At 47.2% G+C, this 15954-nt stretch overlaps 1 protein-coding gene across 1 annotated transcript in view; it reads right to left on the reverse strand.

Annotated features, from left to right (window-relative positions):
* The window catches only part of DDB1 (damage specific DNA binding protein 1), a 34054-nt gene that overhangs the window by 1195 nt on the left and 16905 nt on the right, over window positions 1–15954 (reverse strand). The window contains exons 12-26 of the mRNA XM_055278824.2: window positions 15773–15881; window positions 13825–14003; window positions 13567–13730; window positions 13382–13489; window positions 13019–13226; window positions 11492–11587; window positions 11287–11398; window positions 9905–10028; window positions 9404–9568; window positions 8592–8686; window positions 3207–3377; window positions 2417–2526; window positions 1953–2122; window positions 1628–1730; window positions 163–286 (exon numbers count right to left, since the gene is read on the reverse strand). Of these exons, the coding sequence (XP_055134799.1) occupies window positions 163–286; window positions 1628–1730; window positions 1953–2122; window positions 2417–2526; window positions 3207–3377; window positions 8592–8686; window positions 9404–9568; window positions 9905–10028; window positions 11287–11398; window positions 11492–11587; window positions 13019–13226; window positions 13382–13489; window positions 13567–13730; window positions 13825–14003; window positions 15773–15881 (2038 nt within the window). The remainder of the gene's footprint in view (window positions 1–162; window positions 287–1627; window positions 1731–1952; window positions 2123–2416; window positions 2527–3206; window positions 3378–8591; window positions 8687–9403; window positions 9569–9904; window positions 10029–11286; window positions 11399–11491; window positions 11588–13018; window positions 13227–13381; window positions 13490–13566; window positions 13731–13824; window positions 14004–15772; window positions 15882–15954) is intronic.

The raw sequence follows: 15954 nt of genomic DNA on the forward strand, positions 1-15954 counted from the left end.
CATCTCTTTTCCCTCAGACTCCACCTTCCATCTGGTAAGGATTACACAGAGGGCCCCTCGCACGTTGGAATTGAGGAGGAGAGGTGCCCAGAGACAGTCTCCTGGCATGCCCCAACCTGCAGCGGACTTGTCTGGCCCAGGGCTAAACACCACACAGCTCACCTGTAGGTTTGCCACCACCTCCTGCATCTTGGGGCGGCTAATATCCAGGAAACTCTCAATCAAGTCACCGTCGATGAAACCTGTGGCTGGTTCTGTCTTCCGCTCGGTATGAAAGGATCTCCAGGTGGACGGGTGAGTTAAGGAACATGTGCTTATCAGGAAACACCCTCCTCAGTCATCCCCACCTTTGAATAAGACCACAATCTAAAGCAATCATCAGGATTAGAAAGGAAATGACATTTCCTTTCGCCTTGCTTTTATTCGGACATTTCTGGAATTGAAAAAAATGTAAAAATATGACCTAATCTAATTGGTTCTCAATTGGGGTGATCTTCAAAATAGTTTTTAAAAGTACAGATCAGAGTCTATTAATGTGAAGCCCGTATGTATATGGAAGTTCTTTTAAAGTGCTCTAGGCAAAGCTGATGCACAAGAACCACTTGTCTTAAGTCTAGCCTCAAAGCTCCATAGAGGGGTCAGTGTGGTGGTGGCTCATGCCTGTGAACCCAACACTTTGGGAGGTTGAGGCAGGGGGATCGTTTGAGTCCAGAAGTTCAAGACCAAACCTGGGCAACATCAAGAACTCCTGTCTCTACAAAAAACAAATTTTTTTTTTAATTAGCCAGGTGAGGTGGCACGTGCTTATAGTCTCAGCTATTCGGGAGGCTGAGATGGGAGAATCACTTGAGCCCAGGATGTCAAGGCTGCAGTGGGCCATGATCATGTCACTGTACTCTAGCCTGGACGAGAGGGCAAGAACCCACCTCCAACTGGAAAAAAAAAAAAAAAAAGAAGAAGAAAACCAGCAGCTCTGTTGATGAACAAACTGAGACTCAGTGAGACAGGGCTGCCAAAAGTCTTGATAGTTAGCAAAAAAACAATAAATCAGCCCATCAGCCCTCCTTGGCTAGAGCGGGGCCAGAGTCACAGACAGGAGCTCCTCCCACCTCCAGCAGGGGCGGGGAGGGCCCTTTATATCTCCTGTACTAAATAAACTTTCAATAGCACTTGGATTCTGGGGATCCCAGGGTGGCAGATTCTTGAGCTTCAGTGTTTTCCGCTTCTTCACCTTTCCCTTTCTTCTGGTAGTCTCTCTAGTCTCAGACACTGTTGCCCTCAACCAAATCCCTGAAAGGATGTGCTCCTGTGTTGTGATCTAAACTTATGTTTGGCCTGCTACACCAAGAGGGCCAGACACAGACACATTTCAGGAATATAAATGTACATTTCCAAGATGGACCAGCAGAAGCTGGGTGATAAGTACCTTGGGAGTCAATATACTGTTCTCTCTATTGTGTATGTTTGAAATTTTCCACATGAAAAAGTCAAAAACAAAACAAAACAAAAAACCTGTTCTGTATAGGAACCTAATCAAGACATGTAGTAGCTTCCGGGTAACATGACTCCGTGTGTCACATATGCCGGGACGTGCCTCCCAGCAAGAGGATGGCTCTGGAAAGGATATAAGGAGTGCTCGATCTTCCCCACACTTTTGATGACTTTATTGAGTCGATTCTGCATGTCCAGCAGGAGATTGTACCAGCTCTCTGACAGTGAGGTCACCAGCCCTGAAGAAGTGAAGGAGGCAGTGAGCTGCAGAGAGCTGAACCCCACAGCATGTATCCTCTACATAAAGGGCAGCCCAGGTGAGCAGCTCGGGGAGGGCTAATGTGCTGCAGCCTCCTCTAGTAAACGCCTAGGTCTTGTCCAGTTGCTCTCCCCAGTCCCTCAGAATGGTGGTATCAGGAAGGAGGCCTGTGTGGGGGTGTGCCCCACAGGGGTGACCTTACCTATCATGCCGTTGACCGTGCCGAAGAGCACCGAGCCTTGTGTGGGGGTGGAAGTCTCACCCAGGTTCTGCATTACCAGAGAGCCGTGGCAAAAGACATTGACAAACTCGCCCAGGTGGAAAAGACCAACCTCCTGGAGGTGCTGCCGCTCCTCGTCAGTGGTGGCAGCGCTGAAAGGTGGTGAGAAAGTCACTTTCTGAACCTCCTGTTTCCACCACAGGCCCTGAGACAGGACCACGTGCAGTGGTCACGGTGCTCAATTTCCCTGGGGAGCTGACATACTCCACAGTAGGGGAGCCAGTCTAAAGAGGTGGATTTCTGTCACCTTTTATTCTCTCACGAGGAAAGTTCTATCTCTGTAAAGAGGAGCACCTGAACCTGACACAGAACCCAATGCTTGCATCCACCAGAGACCCAGGAACTCCCAGCCCTCCCCACCACTCCCAGTGCTGGCCACTACTCACCTGTCCTTTTGACACACAAACAAGTTAAAGGCATTTTCAGCCCCCAGAAAATTGTCATCATCCAAGATTTCCACAGCACTCATCCAGTTGGGATTAAAGTCTCGAGCAATCTTAAAACAGACAAGGTGAAATGAGAAAGTATAATCAGCAGTTTGCACGGAATCCAGTTCTGGGACTTGTGTTTCCTTTACTCAGGAGCAAGGCCCCACCCCGCAGAAGATGTAGCACGGTGTTCAACAAGTGTCGCCCTAGAGGGATTCTCCCCGACCTCTCTGCCAACGCAGCCCATTTGGATGCCAACTGCCCAGAGATGGAGCCTAGTCAGAGTTGGAAGTCTCTAAAAATACTTAACCAGGGCCTGGCATGGTGGCTCATGCCTGTAATCCCAGCACTTTGGGAGGCCATGGTGGGCCAATCACGAGGTCAGGAGATCGAGACCATCCTGGCCAACAAGGTGAAACCCCGTCTCTACTAAAAATACAAAAAATTAGCCGGGCGTGTTGGCAGGTGCCTGTAGTTCCAGCTACTTGGGAGGCTGAGGCAGGAGAATGGCATGAACCTGGGAGGCAGAGCTTGCAGTAAGCCAAGATCGCACCACTGCACTCCAGCCTGGGCGACAGAGCCAGACTCCATCTCAAAAAAAAAAAAAACTTAATCAATGTAGAATGTCTGCTCCAGGGAAAACATTTCTGCCCCTAATACTGGGCTGGATTATCCTTCCCCACCAGAGACACTTGCAGGGGCCGTGGCTCAAGCAAGATGTCTGCTTGCATCCCTCCACCAGCATCACCTCTTCAAAGTTTCCTTCCATGGGCTTGTAGGCGAGCAGCAGCACTGAGCGCATAAGGTCACCCACCAGGATGAAGTCGCCCTTGGTCTTCAGGTAGAGGGCCATGATGTTGTTGTAGTGGTTGCACTCAGTGCGCAGCTCCTTCTCTGTTGTCCACTCATAGAGCCGCACCTGGGAAGGGCATTGTCTCTCTCAGCCAAAGGGGCCAGAGCTCTCTCAGAACGACTACCCCCAACTCCTTGACCCTCCATCTGCAGCACTACTTCTCAAAGTGCAATGCGGGATGGGAAACGGTTTTATGAGGCACTGGGGTGAACATTTATTATTTCGCTATTATATATTTATGAAATATGAAAACACAATGAACACACCAAACAAGGAATACAAAACTTCCCAAGTTTTCCTTTACATAAAAAAATGAGTCCATGTAAAGGAAACAGTAATGTGGGTAGCCGGGCTTGGTGGCGCACACCTGTAATCCCAGCTACTCAGGAGGTTGAGGCACAAGAATTGCATGAACCCAGGAGGCAGAGGTTGCAGTGAGCCAAGATCATGCCACTGCATCCCAGCCTAGGCGACACAGCAAGACTCTGTCTCAAAAAAAAAAAAAAAGAAAGGAAGAAAGAGAAGTCCAACAGAAACATTGACAAATAACTAAAGGAACCTGAAGAACTTGATTCTACGGCCACCCTCTACCACCCCCAAGAGGGAAAAAGAAACTGTGCGGCCAGGCACCCGTGGCTCATGCCTGTAATCCCAGCACTTTGGGAGGCCGAGATGGGCGGATCATGACGTCAGGAGATCGAGACCATCCTGGCTATAACAGTGAAACCTTGTCTCTACTAAAAATACAGAAAAAAATTAGCCGGGCGTGGTGGCGGGCACCTGTAGTCCCAGCTACTTGGGAGGCTGAGGCAGGACAATGGTGTGAATCCGGGAGGTGGAGCTTGCAGTGAGCTGAGATCGGGCCACTGCACTCCAGCCTGGGGGACAGAACGAGACTCTGTTTCAAAAAAAAAAAAAAAAAGAAAGAAAGAAACTGTGCTTTTTTCTGTCTCCACTGCAGTGCTTCTTCAATTACAACCACACCTCCAAAAGAATGAAGTTGCTTTATCATCAGCAGACAAATGGAGAGATACTTGGCATGGCCCAGTGCTGAAGAAGACAGACTCAACCCATCTGAACTGACAAGGCTTCCCTGGCAGATCCTTCAGGATCCAGATAATCCCCATGGCCTCTGCACATCTAGAAACTCCTGGGCAGAACATATTAATCAAATCACAATTTCTCAAGATTTGTCCAAAGAACCCTAGCTACACAGGAATATACTCCAAGAATCATTTGTAATAATTACAATGGTTGGCCGGGCGCGGTGGCTCACGCCTGTAATCCCAGCACTTTGGGAGGCCAAGGCAGGCGGATCACGAGGTCAGGAGATCGAGACCATCCTGGCCAACATGGTGAAACCCCATCTCTACTAAAAATACAAAAATTAGCTCGGCATTGTGACGCATGCCTGCAATACCAGCTACTCGGGAGGCTGAGACAGGAGAATCGCTTGAACCAGGGAGTCGGGGGTTGCAGTGAGCCAAGATTTCGCCATTGCAGTCCAGCCTGGCGACAGAGCGAGACTCCATGTCATAAATAAATACATACATACATACCATGGTTACCACACCTCTATCACAGAGTAAAAGGTACCTCCAGAGTGCCCCATCTTCAGGTAAGCCCACCTTGCTGGGCCTCCACACCTCCAACAGAGAGAGTGAAGAGGGGGGCCTCAGAGCTCCACATGTTCCTGCCAACACCTGCCACCACTCTCTCTCCACGCTCTCAACCTCCCCATCGCCTTGGACAGAGTCAAGACCAAGGCCAGAAACCACCAGAAGCCCAAGACTCCCATTCTCTTCCCAAAAGGCTGTAGACTTCCACTGTCCAATATGGTAGTCCCTAGCCACACATGGCTATGAAACACTTGAAATGTGCCTAGTCCATGTTGAGATGTGTTCTGACTGTAAAATACACACCAGATTTTGAATTATTAGTATGAAAAACTGTAAAATATCTTAATAAGCGTTTTTATACTGATTACATGTGGAAATGCTAATATTTTAGATATTGGGTTAAATAAAATACCTTATTCATTTCACCTGCTTCTTTTTGCACTTGTTAATGTGGCCACTAGAAAATTCAGAATGACATCCATCGCTCATATAATATTTCTATTGGCCAGCAACAGAATAGATATGTCCTCACCTGACCTCAAATGCCACCCTCCACCCTCCTGATCCCTGTGCCCACTCACTGCACCCTCTGGAACACAGTCATTAATCACCAACAGCCTCTTCTCTGGGCAAACCCCTCACCTCATTCTAACTGATATCCATGGTTCTTTCCTAAGGGCCTTGTGGCCCTCTTGTCTGTTTTCTCTTCCACTGTCCCTCATAGCACTGGAACAGGAGGAGCCCATGCTCCTCGTCTGCTCTTTCAGACTTGTCACTCCCTCCCCTGAAACACCACAGTTTTAAGGCTCACACCACCAGACCACACAACCACCATCACCCACTAAAGCAGTCACCTGAATCCCCACCTCACCCATCACTCTCTCCCACACAACCTCCTATAAGTCTTGATGACTGTAATATTCACAGAGAAGGTCCTTCTAATACCCTCACCTCTTAGCTTTTCTGACCCCTTCTTTCCCGCTTACTTTGTCCATTCTTATGACCACCTCTTAAAGCCTGGCATTACAAGTAACTGCACTCTTCCTGAATCTTGTGTCCTCCACTCTGCCTCTTCTCAGATGCTCATAGTCCACCACCATAATCACATAATAACTGTTTTGCAGATTCCAATGCCCTGACCCCTCTCCCCTTTCTCATGCTCACCCAACAAAACTTGACTTGGATTAAATTTTCATCTTCCACTACAGGTAAGGAAAACCAACCAACAGGATGACTGTTCTTTCAAATTCAAGACTACTAACTGAAAGGGGATTCCTAAACCTCTCAGGAATCACGCATTTTCCTACTCCACTCACTCTTCTGGTCCTAAAACAATGAATTCATCCCTTTTCCACTCTACTCAAATTGCCAATACCTCCTTCCCATCTTCTCTCTCAGCAATTTCAGAGAACAGAGACACAGCCAAAAGGGCATTTCCATGAACTTCCACGTCTGTTCCCTTCTCTGTCACTGGGTTTGAGATCCCACCTCCTTTTGCCTGGCCAAGAATAATGGCTCTCTTTCTAACATCAGTCCCATCAGCATAGAAAACATGCAGCAGTGTTTCCCAGCTTGAAAAACTAAAAACAGAAAATTCTTATCCTGAAATTTCACTGTCCACATCACTCTCTCCTTTACTGCAAAACTCCTTGAGGGGTTTTCTGTGCCAGCTTCCTTTCCTCCTACTCTCCGTTGAGCCGACTGCAATCAGGTTTCTAGCCCCACCACTCAACCAAGAACTCTGATCAAGTTTACCACTGACTTCCATGTTACTAACCTTTATGTTACCTGACCTGCCGGCAACACTGCAATTTACCAATTCCCTCCTGCTTCAAATACTTTTTCTTTTTTTTTTTTTGAGACGGAGTCTTGCTCTGTCACCCAGGCTGGAGTGCGGTGGCGCGATCTCGGCTCACTGCAAGCTCCACCTCCCGGGTTCACGCCATTCTCCTGCCTCAGCCTCTCCGAGTAGCTGGGACTACAGGCGCCCGCCACCACGCCCGGCTAATTTTTTGTATTTTTAGTAGAGACGGGGTTTCACCGTGGTCTCGATCTCCTGACCTCGTGATCCGCCCGCCTCGGCCTCCCAAAGTGCTGGGATTACAAGTGTGAGCCACCGCGCCCGGCCTCAAATACTTTTTCTCCATGGCTTCCAGAACATTATTCTCTCAGTTCTCCTTCTACTTCACAAGTCATCCTTTGTTTGGCTGGATCTTCACCCTATCTTTGAAATGCTGGACAGCTCCAGGGCTATCTTCAGATCCTGTCTCTATGGGCTCTCAGCAGATGGGTGGTCTTAGGTGATATCATCCAGACTTTTAGCTTTAACTGCCATGCTAGTATCTCCAGTGTACCTTTTCCCTGGATTCCATACCTCTCTCATTGTTACCTAGTGAACATCTCCACTTAGATAACCACTGAAACTGAGTATATCCAGAACCTCTGGTTTCCACTCCAAACCTGCTGCACTATCTTTCCCATCAGTAAATGGCAAAGCCAAAACCCCTGACCCTTTATTCCTCTGCCTCTCACACCTCATCTTCAATCTATCACCAAAGTCCTTCAATCCTACCCTCATAATACAAGCAGAATGTGACTACTCTTCTTCCTCTCCTCCATCACCGCCTAGTCCCAGCAACCACCGACTGCATCCAGATTACTACAAGAGCCTCCCCTAACTGACCTCTTCTACCGCTGCTTCTACTCCTGCTCCCCTACAGCCTTTCCAGAGAAGCAACATGAACTTTTAAAAATATAAGTTCAATCATGTTCAAACCCTTCAGAGGTTGCCATCACACTCTGAATAAAACCCTGACATGGCCTACCAGGCTCTGCACGTTCTGGCCCCTGGCTGTCCATTGGACTCATCTCTCACCAGAGCATCAACTCAGTCCCCGCAGACACCAGGCCCGCCCACTCTCACCTATGACCTACCACCCCTTGCACTTGTCTTCCCCAAGCACAGGCAGGGTTCTTACCTCCCTTCATTTCGGAATCTGCTCAAATGCCACTGTGTATCCACGAGACCCTCCTGACCATGTGATATGAAACACCGAACCCCACTTCCCACATTCATCCTGGCATTCCTCCAGTCCTGCGTCCCTTTTACTTCTCACCATTTCACGTACTATATACTTTATTTGCTCATAAACTCCAAAGGGGCAGCTCATTGTCCATTTTGTTTGCTGCTATCTCCCTACTCCAAAACATCAAGTTGTCCATTTTCAGTATACAAAATTTTTGTCAACTATACCTCAATAAAGATGGAAAAAAACTTTTTAGCAAGGGAGGAGGTAGGGTCATGGCAGAAGCAGTGGCATATTTCAAAGGACTAGCTTTCAGGAATGCACTCAGGATATTCTGATTTGGCTCATTTTCTTTTGGCATGGAACACCCTACGTGCAGGGACCATAGGTCTCACTCGTTTCTCAAGTCCCACAGCACTCAGGATCTGAAACACATGGGGGTTCACGTAACCTAGTCCAATGCCTGGTTCAACCTCAGTTTCCCAGATTCTCAACTCAGAGCTCTATCCTCCACATCCACTACTTTGTTCTCCTTCAAATCTGACACACATGCGGCCCCAGACAACCTAAGAGAGACACATTCTGCAGACAATGATGGGCAGCCTAGAGTAACTACCAAGTGGTCCAGGCCTCACCGTGCTATTGATGCTGGCTAACAGCTTCCCGTTAAATTCCACCATAGAGTACACGGCCCCTTTCACTTCCTTTTCAGCCACAGTCTGTAGTTTTCCTGGGGGCAGAAAAAATATGTTTGAGTCTCTTTCTATGAGCCCATACTTTACCTCATCAAAAGAATCCTCTGGTTGCCCCTGTGGTACTAATTCTTGCCCCCCAAAACCACTCATCTAAAAAAACAACACAGACTCAGTATCTACTGGAGTTAACAACCACCTAAAGTATGAGCCCCACGATAATGTGCAGAGAAATCCAGTTGGTATCTAGGATCTGCCCCTGCCCTGAAACTCTAGATCTCTCTCTCAAGATGGAAACCAAATCCCATTTCAGCTATCTGATCTGAGATTTCCAGGCTGATAGTCTTTACAGCCATCTTGGGTGGGTGTAACGAGAAAAGATATTAAAAGATAAACACAGTGCTGAAGCTGGAAAGAGCACCTAAATGCCCGAGCAACCAAGTGGAAAACAAACCTAGGATTCTGAATTTTTATACCTGTTGTCACTAGATTCCCTTACTCATCGTTCACTTCTCCCACCCCTCCTTTTGTTCTTTTGGCCTTTCAAAGAGTAGCAAAGAAAGAAATGTAAGCTAAATTTTACTGTGTACTGTTCGCATGCTCCAAAAATTCAATCAAATAAAGAAGAGAATAGCTCTTTAGAGCAATGAACCCAACTTCTACTGCTTAACTGAGGCTCTCTGAAACCTCACAATGGCCTGCTAACTTTCTCAGCATTTCACATCCCTCAGAAACTGGAGACTGCGCCCACTTACCATCCGAATACTGAAAGACCACAATGCGACCCTGCTTGGGCTCTGCCTCTTCAGGATACACCATTGCTGTGCCCACAATGAAGTAAGTGTTGGGGTCTTTGCCCAGCTTGCAGGAAACCAGACTGAGGGCATATTCATTCTGCAGAAACTGGTGGGCATGAAGCACTAGAGAGTAGAGAGATGACTACGTGATGACAGGTTACCCATATCTGCACGCACACATAACCCCGTATTTCTGTGAGGCCTGCAGCTTAGGCAGTGACAAAACGTGTACCACCTGCTGTTCCTGTCTCATCAGATTATCCATCCCCCACCAGCCTAAGCTAAGGAGAGGATACCCAGCCCTCCAAACTCACTGCCATCTCACAGAGTTCCCACCCCTCCTTTCTGCTCCTCCTAGGATAGTCTGCCACATCTGTCAGGCTTTGTAGATACCAGAGCCCAGAACAGCCTGGATTAGGAGCGGCATAGATAAAAATTATCAAAAGAGCTTATGTGCACCTTCAAAGGTGTGTTGGTCAATGATAAGTAGGTTGTGCACCTCCACCTCTTCTCCAAAGGAGGTCTCATGAGGAGCAGTGCTGCTGGAGAACAGCTTGCTGGAGCTGACACTGCTGGACAGAGCCTGCAAACAGAGAGAATGCACATCATCCTTCTCAAACACAGAAGAGGTGCTGAGACATCATTGTGAAGGGACCCGTCAGATCGGGACACAAAGGCTGCAGCTAGCCAAGATCTCTGATGGCTGGCAGCTCAAGGAGCCTGAGGAGAGTGTTTCAGAGGAAGCATGTAGTTGAAACATCAATCCAAAACAGTAAAAATCTAAGGGTCATTAAAGACAAAACAGTGATGCAGCAAGTCAATCAAACACAGCTAAAAAGGAACTCAGGTGACCTAATTAAGGGACAGACTCCACTACCCTCAATGGGAAGAGGAGGGGGGCACTTCAAATAAAAACAGAAGCCACGAAGACTTCAACTCTTACTACGGAGGGAGGTCCTATCGCAGATGTGTGGAAACATGAAAGGCAGAGAATACATGGAAGAAAATGACCAGCTGGTATCTCCACTGAGCCTAGTATGTGTAGCTCCAGACTGTTACCTGCCTCATTCTGCAGATAAGGAAACTGAAGTTTAGGCTTTCCCAAGGTCACACAGCTAGCAATAAACTTGGAAGCCAGACCAGGCACAGTGGCTCACACTTGTAATTCCAGCACTTTGGGAGGCCAAGGCAGGCGGATCACAAGGTCAAGAGTTCGAGACCAGGCTGGCCAACACAGTGAAACACCATCTCTACTAAAAATACAAAAATTAGCTGGGCATGGTGGCACGCGCCTGTAATCCCAGCTACTCAGGAGGCTGGGGCAGGAGAATCTCTTGAACCTGGGAGGTAGAGGTTGCAGTGAGTCGAGATCGTGCCACTGCACTCCAGCCTGGGCGACAGGGTGAGACCCCGTCTCAAAAAAATAAAATAAAATAAACCCAGTAGGCACTTTTGAAAAGCTGGTTTCTGTCTTAAAAAAAAAAAAAAAAAAAAAAAAAAAAAAAACCTGGAAGCCCGTTCTGTCGGACTCCAAACCCCATGCTCCTCCTCTATTCGACCACTCTGCCCTACAAAGGACCCAAACTGATGGTGACAGAAAAGGAATTATTCATGCTGCAAGGCCACCAAGTAGGAACTGTTTTTTATAAATAAATTTTTACAGAAGCCAGCTATGCTACCTGTTGTCTACAGCTGCTTTCAGGCTACGATGGCAAAGTTGAACAGTTAGTGGTAACTGAGACCACACTGCCTGCAAAGCCGAAAGCCTTCACTACCTGGCCTGTACAGAAAGTTTGCTGGCCCCTGCTCTAAGGTCATCTTTCTTTGTCCATTGCCCTTACCTGGGTGCTGGCGCTGGGCCTCAAGGCTGTTGTGCCCCCACTCGTGTCTTGGACTTCAATGCGGCTGGAGAGGACCCCGAAACACTGGGACACTTCCTGGTAACAGATCTTCCTGCAGAATAAGTACAGAACAACAGTGTCACTTAGAAAGTCAGAAGCACCCTACACCAACCCCCACATCTCACTCTCCCAGCCTGGGCCTCACCTTGGAGACTCATAGAGGGGAACTGTGCGAATGTGCAGCTTCTGGATCTCATCGATGGTGCCAATGGTGAGGGTGCTATTGTTGGCCAGTGCCAGGCTGGAAAGAAGGGTCTGGGTTTAGACTGAGGAGACTCAAGGAAAGCAAAGATTCTATGAGGCAACTCCACAGAGGAAGAAAAACAAGGCAGGATTACACCAACTTTGACTCCATGCTAAATATCACCTGGAGAGACAGACAATTCTGATTCCTGGTCCCATCCACAAGATACTCTTATTTCATTGGTCTGGGTGAGCCTAGGCTGAGATTTTTAACAGCTTTCCATCTAATGATAATGTGCAGCCAGTCAAAAAAATCACCGCTCCAGGAATGTGACTTTCAAACTACTGCCTGTGTCAGAGTCGGCTGGAGGGCTTGTCAAAACAGTCTGCTGGGCCCCCTCCCAGAGTTTCTGATTCTGTGAGTCAGGGTGGGGCCTGAGCATCTGCATTTCTTCCTTTTCTTTTCTTTCCTCTCTCTCTTTTTTTTTTTTTTGAGACAGAGTCTCAGCTCTGTTATCCAGGCTGGAGTGCAGCAGTGAAATCTAAGCTCACTGCAACCTCCACCTCCCAGTTTCTTTTTTTTTTTTGAGACAGAGTTTTGTTCTTGTCACCAGGCTGGAGCGCAATGGTGGGATCTCGGCTCACTGAAAACTCTGCATCCTGGGTTCAAGCGATTCTCCTGCCTCAGCCTCCTGAGTAGCTGGGATTACAGGTGCCTGCCACCACACCCGGCTAACTTTTGTTATTTTTAGTAGAGATGGGGTTTCGCCATGTTGGCCAGACTGGTCTCGAGCTCCTGACCTCCGGTGATCCAGCCACCTCAGTCTCCCAAAGAGCTGGGATTACAGGCATGAGCCACTGCACCCAGCAACCTTCCAATTTCAAGGGAATCTCCTGCCTCAGCCTCCCAAGTAGCTGGGATTACAGGCACACACCACCATACCTGGCTAATTTTTGTATTTTTAGTAGAGACAAGGTTTCACCATGTTGGCCAGGCTGGTCTCAAACTCCTGACTTCAAATGATCCTCCTGCCTCAGCCTCCCAAAGTGCCGGGATTACAGGTGTGAGCCACCATGCCCAGCCAGAGAACCTGCATTTCTAACAAGTTCCCAAGTAGTGCTGTAGCTGCTGGTTGGGGACACCTTTGAGAACTCCTGCTCTAGAGGGACACAAAATGATCTCTAAATTAGGGGTTATGAAACAATCATCTGAATCACCTGATAAGTTTTCTGAAAATACAGATTCCAGAGCTCAACCTCAGACCCAATGAATCAGACTCTGAGGAGGATTCCAAAAATCCTGTAGTTTTAAAATACTTCCCAGGTGTTTCTATTGGGTAGCCAGTTTTGAGAACCTCTGCACTATACTTCCCATCTCAGTTACTAATGATTTTGACACTGGAAAAAGGCTTTGAGGTTAAGGGTTTGAGGAAAACATCACGACCCCCTCAATCAATAGCTCTCATTAAATAAGGAAAAAGAGACTCACCTATCAGGATAGCCATCTGAATTGAGGGGACACATGTAGTTCACTTCCTTGAGGTTGACATTTGAGAAGACCAATTTGTGGTTGCTGCTATAGATGACAGTGGGGCGGTCAGAACAAGCAAAGACGTTGGTGGTAGAAAGAGAACGAAAAGTCCTCAATACGGTGGGCTGGGTGCCTAAAGTCACCTTCTTACGGTCGCTCAACAGACCTATAGAGAGAATGACATCAGGAGAAAGGAAGAAAGAAAACAGGACAAACAGCTGGCCTGTGAAAGTTCAAAAGCAGAACCCTGGGACTAAGAATTCTGTGTAATTCTAATACTCTATTTTTGAAAGAATCCCTCACTCAAAATACTACTCTCACCTGTCTCAATGTTGAGCCCAAAGTAGAAAAGCGCTCCATCTCCCAAGGCACAAAGGAGGTAATGGCTACTCTCAAAGGTGGTCATCAGGATGGAGCGAGGAATGATCTCTGTGAGAAAGGGGGACACTATGTTCTTCTTCCACATTTTGACTCTGTCCCAACCCAGGTCCCTAAATGACACATACCTCCCCCCAGCATCTCCTTGTGCAGTAGTTCAAAAGAGGGCAACTTCAAGATACGAGCCGAGATGTCCGTCCAGAGGCCAATGGCACAAAGAGGGGACAGTCCATTGCTGTCTCCTAATGGGGTGATGTCCAAGCAAGCCACTTCGTGTTCCATCTCTGTGTGGCTGAACAAAGAATATGGCAGAGGAAGGAATCCAAGGATCAAAGAAGTCCTAGAGAAAAGAGGAGGAAAGCAAGCAGACAGAAAAACACACACACCTGATCTGCCGGAGCTCCTGAGGATGGATCTGCAGATAGTAGAGGGCCCTGCCCACAGCCACCACCACCTGGCTGCTGTTGCAGGAGGCCACACTGATGTTCTTGGCCTGAGGCTCCTTCCACTCACTGACCAGAGCTTTGGGTTCTTGAGAGACCAACCTCACCGATGCTGAAGTGATCTAGATAAAGAGCAGATGAACAAATGTCTCCAGGCATCTGCCAGGGTCCACACAGGAGTGGAAAGGTGGTAAATGGGAATAGAGCCCTATGAATAAGCTACATGAGGCTTCTATTTCTTATTCCCCAAAGTCCTGCTAATGATTACAATAGATGTTATTTTTGCATGAATGCCTGAAGAAGGCCAGCTTAAAAGTAGTTTACAGCTTACAAACCTACAGCTGGTGGGGAAAAGGCCTATTTCATTCTAATTGAGGCTTACCTGGGTAATACGAACTGCATCCTGTGGGAAGGTATGAATAGAGTAAGACCCTGTGACCACCAGGTTTTGGCTTTTTTTTGAGACAGAGGCTCTCTCTGTTGCCCAGGCTGGAGTGCAGCGGCGCAATCTCAGCTTACCACAACCTCCACCTCCCGGGTTCAAGCCATTCTCCTGCCTCAGCCTCCCAAGTAGTGCGATTACAGGCGCATGCCACCACGCCTGGCTAACTTTTGTATTTTGAGTAGAGACGGGGTTTCACCATGTTGGCCAGGCTGATCTTGAACTCCTGACCTCATGAACCACCCGCCTCGGCCTCCCAGTACTAGGATTACAGGCGTGAGCCACCATGCCTGGCTGTGACCACCAGTCTTAGCAGTTTTTCTCAATCCCCAAATCAGACCTCTAAAATATCTAAGTTCTTTACTGTGTATGAGCCATTTAAATTATTTAAAGTTCCTTAGTAAAGATTACAAAATTGTATAGAAATATATTGTATAAATTTATCACTGAAATAAAACAGGAAGTAGGTTGGTGACACTTATCTATTCATTCATCTTACCTAGCATAATTGAGTTTATATATAAGGATGAAAGCTCTTTAATAATAGATAGGTGAGCTGGTGCCAGTCTTCAGGCCAATAGTTAGATAACACTGACAAAGCAATGACTCAGTATCTGGGCACGTCCCACACTTGGTCTGCAAACCGACAGAACCTTCCCTCCGGTTTTACCAATCTACCACTGCCAGGTGGCTAAAAGGAAAACCAGGTGGATAAAAAGACAGAGACAGTTCATTAATCCTTAGGCACTCCAGTGCCCTACCCACCAAAGGCAAGACGGACTCTGGCCACAGACTGAAGAACAGCTCAGAAGGTAAGGAGAGAGTGCAAAAAGCTGAAGGATGTCAGGGTCACTCCAAACTTCAAAAAATTGCTGAGGGGTGGAAGGGTGTCAGAAATGAGGCTCTTGTGGATAACAAATGCCAGAAGCCTATCTGCCCCCGTATTGCAGATAGATTGAAAGTAAGGATCAGAATAGCGTAGGCTTCGATTATAATTAATAGGTGGAAAGGGCTGCCAAGAGTCATATCGGATGGTAGCACCATGATTTTTTCTTTTTTTGTGCATTTTGATATTTTCCAGTTTTATAAATAAGGATGTATCACTATTTTAACAAAGGGAAAAAAATTGAGTGTCTCGGAATATATAATTAGTGCTAAAACAGGATCCAAAACTATATTTTTATGTTTATATATATAATGATCCGAGTCTATAAAAGAAAACGTAAATACACAGACATTTGCAGAAGAAAAATAAAGCTAAAAGGAGCAACTCTAAGGTTAAGAGCTGTGATGTCTGAGTAGTGGATTATCTATAATTTTTTCCCCTGGAATTTTTACATTATTTTTGGAGCCATAAAAATCGGTCGTTTTAAAATCCAGTGGTGCTCTGTACTGCACTCTAGGTCAATTCAAGTACATGGTAACACCTGCCCCTTTCTCAGTTGTCACCTGGATAAGCTGCTGATGAGCCACGTTGCCACAGAAGAAAGTCTGCTGATCATCCACGAAACCCATCAGTTCGGTTTCTTCTACCTCCTCTCCATTTAACATGAGAACTCTGCAGCAGAATGGAGGGCCTGGGTCAGCCTGGGACCAGCTTCCCCACCTCACAACCTTCTCACCAGCACCTA

Source organism: Symphalangus syndactylus, chromosome 1 (genome assembly GCF_028878055.3).
Source record: "Symphalangus syndactylus isolate Jambi chromosome 1, NHGRI_mSymSyn1-v2.1_pri, whole genome shotgun sequence".
NCBI lineage: Eukaryota > Metazoa > Chordata > Mammalia > Primates > Hylobatidae > Symphalangus > Symphalangus syndactylus.